Source organism: Oncorhynchus kisutch, linkage group LG22 (assembly GCF_002021735.2).
Source record: "Oncorhynchus kisutch isolate 150728-3 linkage group LG22, Okis_V2, whole genome shotgun sequence".
In the NCBI taxonomy this organism is placed as follows: Eukaryota; Metazoa; Chordata; class Actinopteri; order Salmoniformes; family Salmonidae; genus Oncorhynchus; species Oncorhynchus kisutch.
In genome coordinates this window covers 29771891-29787473 of record NC_034195.2, presented here as the reverse complement: position 1 = coordinate 29787473, position 15583 = coordinate 29771891, and the positions used below count along the sequence as shown (strand labels likewise).

Sequence of the window (15583 nt, the reverse complement as noted above, 5' to 3'; positions counted from 1 at the left end):
TATATAGCCCTTCGTACATCAGCTGATATCTCAAAGTGCTGTACAGAAACCCAGCCTAAAACCCCAAACAGCAAGCAATGCAGGTGTAGAAGCACGGTGGCTAGGAAAAACTCCCTAGAAAGGCCAATATTAAGCAAACTAGACGGCACAATTTTCTTGTTTTTTACATTTACGGATTGCCAGGGGCACACCAACACTCAGACATCATTTGCAAACAAAGGATTTGTGTTTAGTGAGTCTGCCAGATCAGAGGCAGTAGGGATGACCAGGGATGTTCTCTGTTTAGTGAGTCTGCCAGATCAGAGGCAGTAGGGATGACCAGGGATGTTCTCTGTTTAGTGAGTCTGCCAGATCAGAGGCAGTATGGATGACCAGGGATGTTCTCTGTTTAGTGAGTCTGCCAGATCAGAGGCAGTAGGAATGACCAGGGATGTTCTCTGTTTAGTGAGTCTGCCAGATCAGAGGCAGTAGGGATGACCAGGGATGTTCTCTGTTTAGTGAGTCTGCCAGATCAGAGGCAGTAGGGATGACCAGGGATGTTCTCTGTTTAGTGAGTCCGCCAGATCAGAGGCAGTAGGGATGACCAGGGATGTTCTCTGTTTAGTGAGTCTGCCAGATCAGAGGCAGTAGGGATGACCAGGGATGTTCTCTGTTTAGTAAGTCCCCCAGATCAGAGGCTGTAGGGATGACCAGGGATGTTCTCTGTTTAGTGAGTCCGCCAGATCAGAGGCAGTAGGGATGACCAGGGATGTTCTCAGTTTAGTCAGTCCGCCAGATCAGAGGCAGTAGGGATGACCAGGGATGTTCTCTGTTTAGTGAGTCTGCCAGATCAGAGGCAGTAGGGATGACCAGGGATGTTCTCTGTTTAGTGAGTCTGCCAGATCAGAGGCAGTAGGGATGACCGGGGATGTTCTCTGTTTAGTCAGTCCTCCAGATCAGAGGCAGTAGGGATGACCAGGGATGTTCTCTGTTTAGTGAGTCTACCAGATCAGAGGCAGTAGGGATGACCGGGGATGTTCTCTGTTTAGTCAGTCCTCCAGATCAGAGGCAGTAGGGATGACCGGGGATGTTCTCTGTTTAGTCAGTCCTCCAGATCAGAGGCAGTAGGGATGACCGGGGACGTTCTCTGTTTAGTCAGTCCACCAGATCAGATGCAGTAGGGATGACCAGGGATGTTCTCTGTTTAGTCAGTCCTCCAGATCAGAGGCAGTAGGGATGACCGGGGATGTTCTCTGTTTAGTGAGTCTACCAGATCAGAGGCAGTAGGGATGACCAGGGATGTTCTCTGTTTAGTCAGTCCTCCAGATCAGAGGCAGTAGGGATGACCGGGGATGTTCTCTGTTTAGTGAGTCTGCCAGATCAGAGTCAGTAGGGATGACCAGGGATGTTCTCTGTATAGTGAGTCTACCAGATCAGAGGCAGTAGGGATGACCGGGGATGTCCTCTGTTTAGTCAGTCCTCCAGATCAGAGGCAGTAGGGATGACCAGGGATGTTCTCTGTTTAGTGAGTCTACCAGATCAGAGGCAGTAGGGATGACCGGGGATGTTCTCTGTTTAGTCAGTCCTCCAGATCAGAGGCAGTAGGAATGACCAGGGATGTTCTCTGTTTAGTGAGTCTGCCAGATCAGAGGCAGTAGGGACGACCAGGGATGTTCTCTGTTTAGTGAGTCTGCCAGATCAGAGGCAGTAGGGATGACCAGGGATGTTCTCTGTTTAGTGAGTCCGCCAGATCAGAGGCAGTAGGGATGACCAGGGATGTTCTCTGTTTAGTGAGTCTGCCAGATCAGAGGCAGTAGGGATGACCAGGGATGTTCTCTGTTTAGTAAGTCCCCCAGATCAGAGGCAGTAGGGATGACCAGGGATGTTCTCTGTTTAGTCAGTCCTCCAGATCAGAGGCAGTAGGGATGACCGGTGGTGCTCTCTCTTTAGTGAGTCTGCCAGATCAGAGGCAGTAGGGATGACCAGGGATGTTCTCTGTTTAGTGAGTCTACCAGATCAGAGGCAGTAGGGATGACCGGGGATGTTCTCTGTTTAGTCAGTCCTCCAGATCAGAGGCAGTAGGGATGACCAGGGATGTTCTCTGTTTAGTGAGTCTGCCAGATCAGAGGCAGTAGGGATGACCAGGGATGTTCTCTGTTTAGTCAGTCCTCCAGACCAGAGGCAGTAGGGATGACCAGGGATGTTCTCTGTTTAGTCAGTCCACCAGATCAGATGCAGTAGGGATGACCAGGGATGTTCTCTGTTTAGTCAGTCCTCCAGATCAGAGGCAGTAGGGATGACCGGGGATGTTCTCTGTTTAGTGAGTCTACCAGATCAGAGGCAGTAGGGATGACCAGGGATGTTCTCTGTTTAGTCAGTCCTCCAGATCAGAGGCAGTAGGGATGACCGGGGATGTTCTCTGTTTAGTGAGTCTGCCAGATCAGAGGCAGTAGGGATGACCAGGGATGTTCTCTGTTTAGTGAGTCTACCAGATCAGAGGCAGTAGGGATGACCGGGGATGTTCTCTGTTTAGTCAGTCCTCCAGATCAGAGGCAGTAGGGATGACCAGGGATGTTCTCTGTTTAGTGAGTCTGCCAGATCAGAGGCAGTAGGGATGACCAGGGATGTTCTCTGTTTAGTCAGTCCTCCAGACCAGAGGCAGTAGGGATGACCAGGGATGTTCTCTGTTTAGTCAGTCCTCCAGACCAGAGGCAGTAGGGATGACCAGGGATGTTCTCTGTTTAGTCAGTCCTCCAGACCAGAGGCAGTAGGGATGACCAGGGATGTTCTCTTGATAAGTTTGTGAATTGAACCATTTCCTGTCCTGCTAAGCGTTCAAAATGTCACTTTTGGGTGTCAGGGAAAATGTATGGCGTAAGAAGTACATTATTTTCTTTAGGAATGTAGTGACGTAAAAGTAAAAGTAGTCAAAAATATAAAGAGCAAAGTACAGATACCCAAAAAAACTACTTAAGTAGTATTTTAATGTATTTTTTACTTAAGTACTTTACACCACTGTGAATAAGCTAACTCACATACAAATCTATACTTACTGACATCAAGATCGTGGAAATCAATGATGTGTGAAAGACAAAAAAAACAAAGACCAAACAAAACAAAGGAGATTCTTGTGGACTTCAGGAAACAGCAGAGGGAGCACCTCCCTATCCACATTGACGGGACAGTAGTGGAGAGGGTAGTACGTTTTAAGTTCCTCGGCGTACACATCACAAACAAACTGAATTGGTCCACCCACACAGGCAGCATGGTGAAGAAGGCGCAGCAGCGCCTCTTCAACCTCAGGCTCAGGAGGCTGAAGAAATTTGGCTTGTCACCAAAAGCACTCACAAACTTCTACAGATGCACAATCGAGAGCATCCTGTTGGGATGTATCACCGCCTGGTACGGCAACTGCTCCGCCCACAACCGTAAGGCTCTCCCGAGGGTAGTGAGGTCTGCACAACGCATCACCGGGGGCAAACTACCTGCCCTCCAGGACACCTACACCACCCGATGTCACAGGAAGGCCATAAAGATCATCAAGGACAACAACCACCCGAGCCACAGCCTGTTAATATCATCCAGAATGCGAGGTCAGTACAGGTGCATCAAAGCAGGGACAGAGAGACTGAAAAACAGCTTCAATCTCAAGGCCATCAGACTGTTAAACAGCCATCACTAACATTGAGTGGCTGCTGCCAACACACTGACTCAACTCCAGCCACTTTAATAATGGAAATTGATGGAAATTGATGTAAAAATATATCACTAGCCACTTTAAACAATGCTACTTAATATACATACCCTACATATACATACCCTATAATATACATACCCTACATATACATACCCTATAATATACATACCCTACATTACTCATCTCATATGTATATGTATATACTGTACTCTATATCATCTACTGCATCTTTATGTAATACATGTATCACTAGCCACTTTATACTGTGCCACTTTGTTTACATACCCTACATTACTCATCTCATATGTATATACTGTACTCTATACCATCTACTCCATCTTGCCTATGCCGTTCTGTACCATCACTCATTCATATATCTCTATGTACATATTCTTTAACCCTTTACACTTGTGTGTATAAGGTAGTAGTTTTGGAATTGTTAGGTTAGATTACTCGTTGGTTATTACTGCATTGTCGGAACTAGAAGCACAAGCATTTCGCTACACTCGCATTAACATCTGCTAACCATGTGTATGTGACAAATACATTTGATATGATTTGTTTCAGGTCACTGGACTGTTATACTATTAGGTTTGTTGTAGCATTACAATTATTCTGTATGGATTCCATTATCTGTATGGAAATACTATGAGGCCATTTTGACCACACCCTAAACAATAACATAGGCTTACTGAAAGCCTCGAGCGTTTATTTGTGTCGGTCCATAAAGTCTCTTCTCACCTCTCATAGCTGTGTTTACAGCAGACTCTCTCATTACACCAATCACATCAACTCACACACTCTCTTTCTCTTTGTCTTCCTCTTCCCCTCTCATGTCTGTCTGTCTGTCTGTCTGTCTGGGGCAGTTAGCCTGACCTACTGACCCCTCTTATCCAATGAGCACTCAGACAGACAGACAGACAGACAGACAGACAGACTAGGTTGTGTTTTAGTCATGCGTAGAGACAAGCAGAGGCACCCTGACTGATCCACTGGTTCCCTCTAGAGAGGGCTAAGACATAACACACAAACAAACTCACATCAGTGTGTTTCACCGTGAGGAAATAAAAGAATGTGAGAAAAGCAGAGAGCTACTACTAGCCCTTGATCAAAGAGTATACTGAGCCACAGAGGAGACACTCAGTCAATCCCAAGCGCTATGGATGGATCTGGCGAAGAGAGCACATGGGCAACACTGGTGGACATTCTGTGCATAGCCCATGAAACCCTGAAGTTTCACTTTGCAATTCTACAGTAGAAGCGGAAATAAACTATTTCCCTTGCCATTACTCTCATTTTATATCTGAACAAAAAAAATGGGTGTGTTACAAAATCCCTGAAACTTCAAAACTAGAATCTGCAGTTGCTACATTAATTTTTGGATTTAGTTTGTTATACCCATTGATTCTTGAAGAATATAACTTGTTAGCTTAGTTCAACTGTCGTACCCCATCAGACCACAAAATATAAGGTTTGCTTTACTTCAATGTTTGTAAACAACATACATGTAAATAACACTGTATAGCCTCAAAACATGGTTGACACCATCATGTTGATATCATGGATGGACAGTCCTTGCCTCCATTGCTTTGTCTATGAATTTGAGAACAGTTACATTCCAGCTTTAATATGTAAATATGGTCACAGAGCAGTGCTTAGCAGTGGGGGTTAACTTGGGATCTGGTAATGTCTGTCTGGTGTCTGGGTCCTGGGGAGTCTAACTAGCAGGCTGTTTTCTGCTTGTCCAGTTCTGTAGACCCCTGCTCCTCTGACTGTGCCCTGCCAATGCCCTCTCCCCCTCCCTGTCCCCCTCCTCTACCCCTGTAGAGAACTCTTTCTCCGTCTACTGCTCTCTGTTCTAGTCCACCCTCTCCCTCTCCCTGTCCCCCTCCTCTACCCCTGTAGAGAACTCTTTCTCCGTCTACTGCTCTCTGTTCTAGTCCACCCTCTCCCTCTCTCAGTCCTCTCACCCATTCTTCTCACCTCTTGATGCAACCCATCGAGCCTCCAGCCTTAACCACACTTCATCCTCCCCATCTCCCTTCAGTGCCCTTCTGATGCTGTCCATTCCTACTCATATAGCCCCTCTCATCACCTTTCTCTTTCCTTGTCTTTCCCTCTCTCCTCTCCCTATGGAGTGGGCTAACTGACTACTTTTTTCACTGTGAGACAGTGGGAGTTTGGTGAAAGGGGCAGAAGTGGGGCCAAGGGTATGACTGGAACACAATCCCATACTAATGGATATGTGAGACCATCAGAGAGTATAAAACATTTAGAAACAAATGCAGGATTTCCCCCAGTGATTCCTGTGGTCTTCTGACAACCTCAGAAAGCATAAGAAGAAACCAACCACGAAACAGAGATTACACTGACAAATGAAATATAGTGGTAATGCGATTACTGTTGTGTGAACATGAAGATCGTTAACAACGTGTGTGAGCATTATAATGGGCAGATTAAGGCTGCTGTTTCAGGTGTCTCTCTGCTCTCTGATGGAGGTTAATCATAAGGCTGTGCCTTGTTTGGCTCCTCTGCTCCCCTGGTCTCCTGTTTCCTTTCAGAGAGTGAGAGAGAGAGAGATCCTCTGTGTTCTGTTCCTCTTACTGATAAATAAGCAATAGGCCGAGATAGAAGAGCTCCTCAATGCAACGCACAGTCAAGCTGAAATATTAATCATCATTGTTATGGGACAGAGAGGGAAATCGCTGCGGGGAGGAGAAGGAAAATGTATATGTTCTGGCATCAAATGATGCGAGAGAAACAACCTTTTACACCAAGCAGGGTTTTTCAATGACATACAACAACTGCAATCATATTTAAAGCAATTTCCAAAATGGTGTGTCCTTCCTGTGTGCTTCAGTTATTTCTATAGATAGGAGAAATGAACATGGCTGACGCTTTATTAAAGATGCACTCTCAAAACGTTTGTATCATTTCAGCCAGCAGTTACAAGTTGTGCTCACAAGCCAAAACGAGTCACAGTTTTTGTGTACTACATCATCCAATTGTGTACTACATCATCCAATAGTGTACTACGTCAGCCATTTCGTCATCCATTTCGTGTGATATTTTACACATTTTGCAATTTGTATGATATTTTACAAATCCAATTTGAATGGGATCTTTAACTTAAAGATCCCAGAGTGCATTTTTAAGTCTATTGTAGGGCTACAAGGTCCATCACTAACAAGGAAAGCAGGGGAAAGGGGAAGGTGCTACTACGTAGGTCAAGGAAAACATACAGCATGTAGGTGAAGGGATAGGGACCCAAGTGGAATCACGCCTCAGGGAGCATCTCAGGGTAACAAGGTCAATCAAATCTAGACTCTTATCTGAAGGTTGATCTACAACTGTCTACTCATACCAGTCAGCACTGACAAAGGAGATGCCATCTAAACTAATCATATTTGAGGAATTGCATTACTTAAACCAATCATATCTAAGTAAACTCGTGATAGTAATTAGGGACAGTCATGAGGTGATACACAGTGAATTACATTCAGACTAATATCAATGTTGCCAGAGCAATATAGTCAATAATACAACACTAACTATTTATTCAGAAAACAGAGGTTATATAACACTACATCGCAAGACCACAAGACCACAAGAACCAAAAACCCCTTAGGCTTTATGCTGTTATAGTCTGTCCTATCAGCCCAATACTGACAAACCAATGTATCCTGCACATCAGCTGCATCTCCCAGACAAACACAGTTCTGCCCTACAGCATCTACGGCCAGCTGGAACTGAATCATCCTGACATCTCCATGCAGTGTGTGTGTGTCTGGGTGTGTGTGTGTCTGTGTGTGCGTGCATGCGTGTGTGTGTGTCTGTGTGTGCGTGCATGCATGTCTGTGCGTGTACGTGCATGCGTGTGCGTGTGTGTGTGCAAGGCTGCTGTTATATCAGGACTGACCAGCTGAGCTGAAAAAGTTCACTGCGGTACAAAAATACACTTATGACGCACTTTTTATTTCTCTGTCTCATTCTCTCTCCCTCTCCATACTCATTCAGGATTATGAGGCAAGAGTTTATTTACATAACTTTTAGACAATACCAAAATACACCTACAAAAACAGAAACATTCACTTTGTACAAAAATATGATTCTTTGTTCATTCCAGACATAATACATGATTATTATAGTAGCAGTAGAATAGGTCATAGCTAAGCTTATCTAGAGCATGCAGTTTCTCCTGTACATGTTATCGAAGTATTTACAGTCATTCAACATGAATGCATCTGATTAACACACACACTACTGACCTATGGGCCACATCTCAATAGGATCAAATAGGGTCATGGCTAGAAGGGATGCAGCGAAGTTCAGTGACATCACACACTTGTTGTGAACTCAGACCATACTGGCTTAGCCATGTCACCCATGATACAAGTCAATATTCAATGTCCATCCATGTCTGAGGACGACGGGAGATGACGTGGAAACTGGCCACTAGGGACAACAGGGAACACTGGTTTTGCTAGGGTGTTGTGGACAGGAATGGTGCATAAGCATCTGCCTCAGATTGAAAGTTGAAATCTAGCAATAGAAAGTCATTTTTGTTTTTAAGCCTATCCAAAAAACTTAACCGTTACCTTAACCTTAACCTTACCCTAACCTTAACCATTCGGAGTTAATGACTAACCTTGAGAATTTGGCGTTAATGACTGAACTTAACGTTAAAAACATCGAAATCTGATGTTTGGAACAATTAAAAAAATGTTGTGTTTGTGAAAAATTGACAAATTCCAAACTCTCACGGGAGTTTGAAATCACATTTGACATTAGCTGCACCCCTTCTAGCCACAACCATAAAACAGTAAAAGCACTGAGACAATATTGAGATACAAACCTGGGCACAGCCAGAGGGATCATGGGTAGTGTAGTTTGAAAAGCCAGACCTATGTAAGTCCTATGAGTGTTTGACTGGTATAAAATACGATCATACCGGTGACAGCAGTCTACTCTTAGCAGTCTACACCCTCATTGAACCCTTTTTGGTTACAACTCTTTCTACAGAGGCTCCTACATGGAACCCAAAAAGGTTCTAGCTGGAACCAGAAAGGGCTCTCCTATGGGGACAGCCAAAGAACCCTATTGGAATCATTTTTTTCTAAGATTGTATTGTGGTCCCTATAACTTTCCCTCAAGTCTAACTACTTGTTTGATCATCTTACCCATGGCCCCCCTTTACCACTATAAACATTGATGGTTTCCCCTAATGACACTTTTTGTGACTGCTGTTCTCACTCCTCCTTTTTGGTATCCTCACCAGCTCATCCTCTCTTCCGCCTCACTACCCTCTCTCCATCCATCTCTTTATCCCTCTCTCCATCCATCTCTTTATCCCTCTCTCCATTCCTCTCTCCATCCATCTCTTTATCCCTCTCTCCATTCCTCTCTCCATTCCTCTCTCCATTCCTCTCTCCATCCATCTCTTTATCCCTCTCTCCATTCCTCTCTCCATCCATCTCTTTATCCCTCTCTCCATTCCTCTCTCCATTCCTCTCTCCATCCCTCTCTCCATCCATCTCTTTATCCCTCTCTCCATTCCTCTCTCCATTCCTCTCTCCATTCCTCTCTCCATCTATCTCTTTATCCCTCTCTCGATTCCTCTCTCCATCCATCTCTTTATCCCTCTCTCCATTCCTCTCTCCATTCCTCTCTCTATTCCTCTCTCCATCCATCTCTTTATCCCTCTCTCCATTCCTCTCTCCATCCATCTCTTTATCCCTCTCTCCATTCCTCTCTCCATCCATCTCTTTATCCCTCTCTCCATTCCTCTCTCCATCCATCTCTTTATCCCTCTCTCCATTCCTCTCTCCATTCCTCTCTCCATCCATCTCTTTATCCCTCTCTCCATTCCTCTCTCCATCCCTCTCTCCATTCCTCTCTCCATTCCTCTCTCCGTGGTGTCGCCTGTTCCTGCTTTTCTTCAGCTCCTGGATGTGTTTCCATTTCCCCACCCCCTGCCCTCTTCCACCTCTCCTATTGGCCGGCCTCTTCTCCAGCCAAAGCGAATCACAGTACTCCTCCAGCGAGCCAATGGGAGAACTCATCACACGCAGGTAGTCCTTATAGCGCTGACGAGACTCTCCCCCGGGGCGAACATCAACACTGGGGACCTTGCTGGGCTTTGGCCGCCCGTCAAGATGCCCATAAGAAATGAGGCGCAGCGTGAGGCGGAGCAGAGTGTGTGTGAAGTGTGTGTGCTCCTGTGCCATACACACGTACATGCCGGCATCGGCAGGATGGAGAGAGCGAATGAGGAGACCTTGGCCTGTATGGACCACTCTGTCATCTGGCCTCACCTGGGAGAGGGAGTGAGATGACAGAATATTAGCTATAAACATTCATATAGTACTCTACAGAGACAACCCAGCAAACCGGAAACATTAGCTAAAATTCCCAGTTCTAGTTCATGTTTTATCTAACATTAGTATGATAACATCGCAAAAACATTCAAAGAATGCTGTATAAAACAACCACCACAGAACATTCCCCAAAATTCCTCATTAGGTTTCCAGGTATAATAACACAGTGTATGAATGAATTTGCTATGAATTTCATAACTTACTTATTTGGAAATTGTGGAACATTGTGCATCATTGTGGGAATGTTCTGTGCATATTCTTGCAACATCCCAGACAGCGCCCATAATTGAATTAAATGTTCTGGGACCCTTTAAAGAACATAGACCAGGTGTTCTGGCAAAATTCTTACAACATTATAGGAATGCCTTGTTCAACCTAACTTAAATATTGTATGAATGTCATCACAACTGAGCATATTTTGTGCTTTGGGAACCTATCTCTTGTACCCACATTGTTCCCACAAAAGAACACAGAAAGTCTGTTCTGTCAGACATTATCGGAATGTCAGCACAACTGGACAGTCATAGCTCCACAATGTTCCCACAACCTAAAGAAACATTCTGGGAACCTTTAAACATATTACATGTGTTCTAGGAACATTCTTGCAACATCAGGTGAATGTTTTTTTGCATCCTAAAAGAAACATTGTAGAATCATCTGCATAATTGGAGAAAAAAAAAATGTTTTGAGAACATATATTTTGTGATGTCACCACAATGTTCCCACCAGACCATTCCCACAACCTAATGAAATGTTCTGGGAACATTTAAAGAATAAATTAAATGGGTTCTAGGATTGTTCTTGCAACATCAGGCAAATGTTTTATACAAACATTCTATAATCATCAGCATGACTAGTGGGCTTCCGAGTGGCACAGTGGTCTAAGGCACTGCATCTCAGAAGAGTCACCCTGGTTAGAATTGAGGCTGTGTCACAACCGGACGTGATTGGGAGTCCCATAGGGTGCTGCAGAACTGGTCCAGGGTCGGCCGGCATCGTAAATAAGAAGTTGTTTTTAACTGACAGTTGTTGTGTTTTGAGAACATTCGCTTTTTGTACATTTTGTTTTGCTGGGAACCATCTAGAATAGGAATTGGACAGACTGGACATTGGACAGACTGGACATTGGACAGACTGGACATTGGACAGACTGGACATTGGACAGACTGGACATTGGACAGACTGGACATTGGACAGACTGGACATTGGACAGACTTTAAGCCTAACTCACCAAGGACAAATAAGCAGGGAAATAAGCAAGACAACATTAACAAACCTATATGATAGGTATGAAACATATGGAATGTATGATCTCTGGCCTAACAGGGATACCAGACCTATCAGCACCAGATTGTAACGTTCAACGACACGTCACACACTCCAATACCTCCCACAGTGTCACAAACACACGGCTAATTTCTACCCAAGGTGTTTTAAGCACGGTAATGACCCTTGGAACAGGATGCACATGAAGGGTTTGGATGCGGTGTGTGTTGACTGATGGGTTCAGAGGTGTGTGTGTGTCTGTGTGTGTGTGTGTCAGGGTCAGCGGTGCTAGCATATCAGAGTGATAACGATCCTTTCTTCATGCTCACTAACATTCACCATGATTCATCAGGTGGCATGGCCTAAAACAACACAGCTGGGCTGTGTGTGTGTGTGACTGAGATAAAGAGGAAGCAAGCGGGAGTGCATCACTGCATACTTCCCCCCTCAGGCTGCTCTCTTACCACCTGCCAGAGGTTAATAAACTGAAAACACAGACAGTTTTACATTTTAGTCATTTAGCAGATGCTCTTATCCATAGTGACTTACATTTCATTTACATTTTTTTTAGGTGGGACAACTACATATCTCTGTCAGAGTAAGTACCTTATTATCAATACAGTATCAATATCAGCAGTCAGAGCAAGTAAAGGGGGAAAAGGAAAGTGTGAGTGTTAGTTCACAAAAGGCTTTTTGGGGGGCGGGGGGAGGGCTGAGGAGGGGGTGTGAGGGAGGGTCCTGTGGGATTATTTAGATATTATTTGAAGAGGTAGGGTTACAGATGCTTTTGGAAGAGAGGCAGTTCCTCTTGCTCCTCTGTAGGCAAACACCATGTTCTTGTAGTGGATGCGAGATTCGTCTGGAAGTCAGTGGAGTGTGCTGAGGAGCGGGGTGACACGGGAGGAGCGGGGTGACACGGGAGGAGCGGGGTGACACGGGAGAACTGGGGAAGATGGAACAGCAGGCGGGCTGCAGGGTTCTGGATAAGTTGCAGGGGTTTGATGGCACAAGCTGGGAGCCCAGCCAACAGCGAGATGCAGTAGTCCAGACGGGAACTGACAAGTTTCTGGATTAGGACTTGTGCCACTTCCTGTGTGAGGTAGGGTCATACTCTATGGGTGTGGAATAGCAGGAACCTGCAGGAGCGAGTCACTGCTTTGATGTTTGCAGAGAAGGACAGGGTGTTGTCCAGGGAAAGCCCAAGGTTATTTGCACTCTGGGCAAGGGACACCGCAAGGCCTTCCCTGGTAGGAAGAGACGCTCCATTTGTCGATGTTGAGCTTGAGTTGGTGGGCCGACATCCAAACTGAGATATATACCAGGGATGCACAGATGCTTTTCGCCACCTGGATGTCAGAAGGGGGGAAGGAGAAAAGTAGTTGAGTGTCATCAACATAGCTATGATAGGAGAGACCATGTGAGGATATGACGGAGCCGGGAGACTTGGTGTATAGAGAGAAGAGGAGAAGAAAAGTAGTTGAACCGGCCTAGAACCGAAACCTGGGGGACACCAGTAGTGAAAGCACGTGGTGCAGACACAGATCCTCTCCATGTCTCCTCGTAGAACGGTCCTGCCAGGTAGGATGAAATCCAAGAGTGTGCAGAGACTGAGACGCCCCGCCCTGAGAGGGTGGAGAGGAGGATCTGATAGAGTCTGAGATCCCCAGCCCTGAGAGGGTGGAGAGGAGGATCTGATAGAGTCTGAGAGCCCAGCCCTGAGAGGGTGGAGAGGAGGATCTGATGGTTCATGGAGTCGAAGGCAGCAGATAGATCTTGGAGGATGAGAACAGAGGAGAGAGAGTCAGCTTTGGCAGTGTGGAGAGCCTCCATGACACAGAGAAGAGCAGTCTCGGTTGAGTGACCCGTCTTGAAGACTGACTGGTTAGGATCAAGAAGATTGTTCTGAGAGAGATAGCGAGAGTGTTGGTCAGAGATAGCATGCTCAACGGTTTTGGAAATAAAAGAAAGAAGTGATGTATAATCTGTCGTTTTTGACATCAGAGAGTGTTGGTTTCTTGAGGAGGGGAGCAACACTGGCCATTTTGAAGTCAGAGGGGACGCATCCAGTGGATGAGTTGATGAGGGAAGTGAGGAATGGGAGAAGGTCTCCAGAGATGGTCTGGAGAAGGGAGGAAGAGATGGGGTCGAGCGGGCAGGTTGTCGTGTGGCCGGACCTCACTAGTTTCTCATCTGGAGAGAGGGGAGAAAGAGATCAAGGCATAGGGTAGTTGTGTGAGTGAGACCAGTGGACTCATTAGGCTGAGTAAATGAGGAGAGGATGTTGTTAACCTTCTTTTCAAAGTTGTTGACAAACTGGTCCGCAGAGAGAGGAGGGAGGGGGATGTATTAAGGAGGGACGATAAGGTGGAAAAGAGTTTCCTGGGGTTAGAGGAATAAGCTTGTAGAGCGATAGAAAGTGGTATTAGCAGTGGATAAAAAGGGAAACAAGGTGGAGAGGAGGGAGTGAACATACGATAGGTACTCCGGATGTTTAGTTTTCCTCCATTTTCACTTAGCTGCCCGCAGCCCTGTTCTGTAAGCTTGCAATGAGTCACTCAGCCACAGAGCAGGAGGGAAGGGCTGAGTCGGCCAGGAGGAAAGGTGACAGTGTGAGTCATAGGATGCAGAAAGGAAGGAGAGCAGGGTTGATGAGGCAGAACCAGGAGATAGGAGGTAGATGGATTTAGCAGAAGAGAGTGATGATAGGATAGAAGAGGAGAGAGTAGCGGAAGAGAGAGAGCGAGGATTGTGATGGCAATTGACCATCTAGGTAGGGGCTGAGTGGTTAGGATTTGAGGAAAGGGGGAAAAAAATTGTGATCCGAGACTTGAAGGTTTCAGTGAGGTTAGTAGGCGAACAGCCTCTAGTAAAGATGAAGTCAAGCATATTGCCTGCCTTGTGAGTGGGAGGGGACTGGGAATGGGTGAGGTAAAAATAGGCAAGGAGGGGAATCAAAGAGTTGGAAAGAAATTAATTGAAGGCAGACATCGGGAGGTTGAAGTCGGCCAGTACGAAGAGCGGTGAGCCACCGGTCAGGAAATTAGCTTATCAAGGTGTCAAGATCAATTGAGGAACTCGCTAAAGGCATCTGGTGGGCGATAGATGACAACAATGTGAATCGTGAGAGGACATGTGACAGTGACAGCATGGAATTCAAATTAGGAGATGGACAGATGAGTGAGAGACTAAAGAGAAAATCAATTTCTGCATTTAGGTGAAATGAGTAGCCCTGCGCCACTACCGCGATGACAAGATGCTCTCGGACTATGAGAGAACACGTAGTCAGATGACAAGAGAGCAGCTGGAGTAGCATTGTTCTCTGGGGTGATTCATCTTTACGTTAAGGACCAAAAAGTCAGCATAGGCTGAGATGAACGTGGCGTTCTTGACCGCAGATCGGCAGATCCAACCGCTGCTGGGGACCAGGAATTCCACATGGGTTGTTTGCGCAGGGTACAATAAATTAGAAGGGTTGCAGCCAAGGGGTGGGGAGCGTCTGTAAAGCTAACAGGTATAGAAAAGCCACACAGTTGGCAAAGCTACAAAATAACTCTGAGATCTGAAAATAACTAGGTAAGATACTCAAATGAGAGAGTGGTGTGGAGCCTTCCTCTCTTTCCTCCCTTGAACAACTCCGCAGAACTGTCTTGGTTTTGGCGATGAGACCGCTGCTTACAGCTCCGGCTGAGCTAACAGAGGAGACTGGTCGTCTGAGGTCCTCTGTGGCTCAATTGGTAGAGTATGGCGCCTTGCAACACCATGATAGTGGGTTTGATTCCCGGGACCATCTGTACTTAAAATGTATGCATGCATGACTGTAAGTCGCTTTGGATAAAAACCTAAATGGCTTATTATATTAGACTGAAGTACTAACACTAATTTCCTACTGGAGGTGAAGAGCGCACTTCCCTGTACTATATGCTGACTGCCTAGGAGAGGAGAAACCACTCCCCCTCCAATACAGCCACTGATTATCAAAACAACAGAATTCACAAATTGCCCTGACCCTTAATCCTGGTTGATGTGTCAACAATCAGCTGCAGGTTATGAGCAGTCAGCAGTTCACACACCAAGTAGCTATTGGGCAGACAGACAGCACTTAAAGTAGATGACACTAGCTAGCAAGAAGACAATACTAGACAACAACAGATGAAGACAACAATTATACGTCTCACTCCTGGAGATATCAGGAGTCCTCTATATAGAATGAAGCACACTGAGATGGAGCTGGTTATATACTGGGAAGCTGGTTATATACTGGGAA

General features: G+C 45.7%; 1 protein-coding gene across 1 annotated transcript in view; it reads right to left on the bottom strand.

Annotated features, from left to right (window-relative positions):
- LOC109866957 (semaphorin-3D) overlaps positions 1-15583 on the bottom strand; it is a 94631-nt gene that overhangs the window by 18583 nt on the left and 60465 nt on the right. The window contains exon 18 of the mRNA XM_031802198.1: positions 9518-9990. Coding sequence (XP_031658058.1) covers positions 9518-9990 — 473 coding nt within the window. The remainder of the gene's footprint in view (positions 1-9517; positions 9991-15583) is intronic.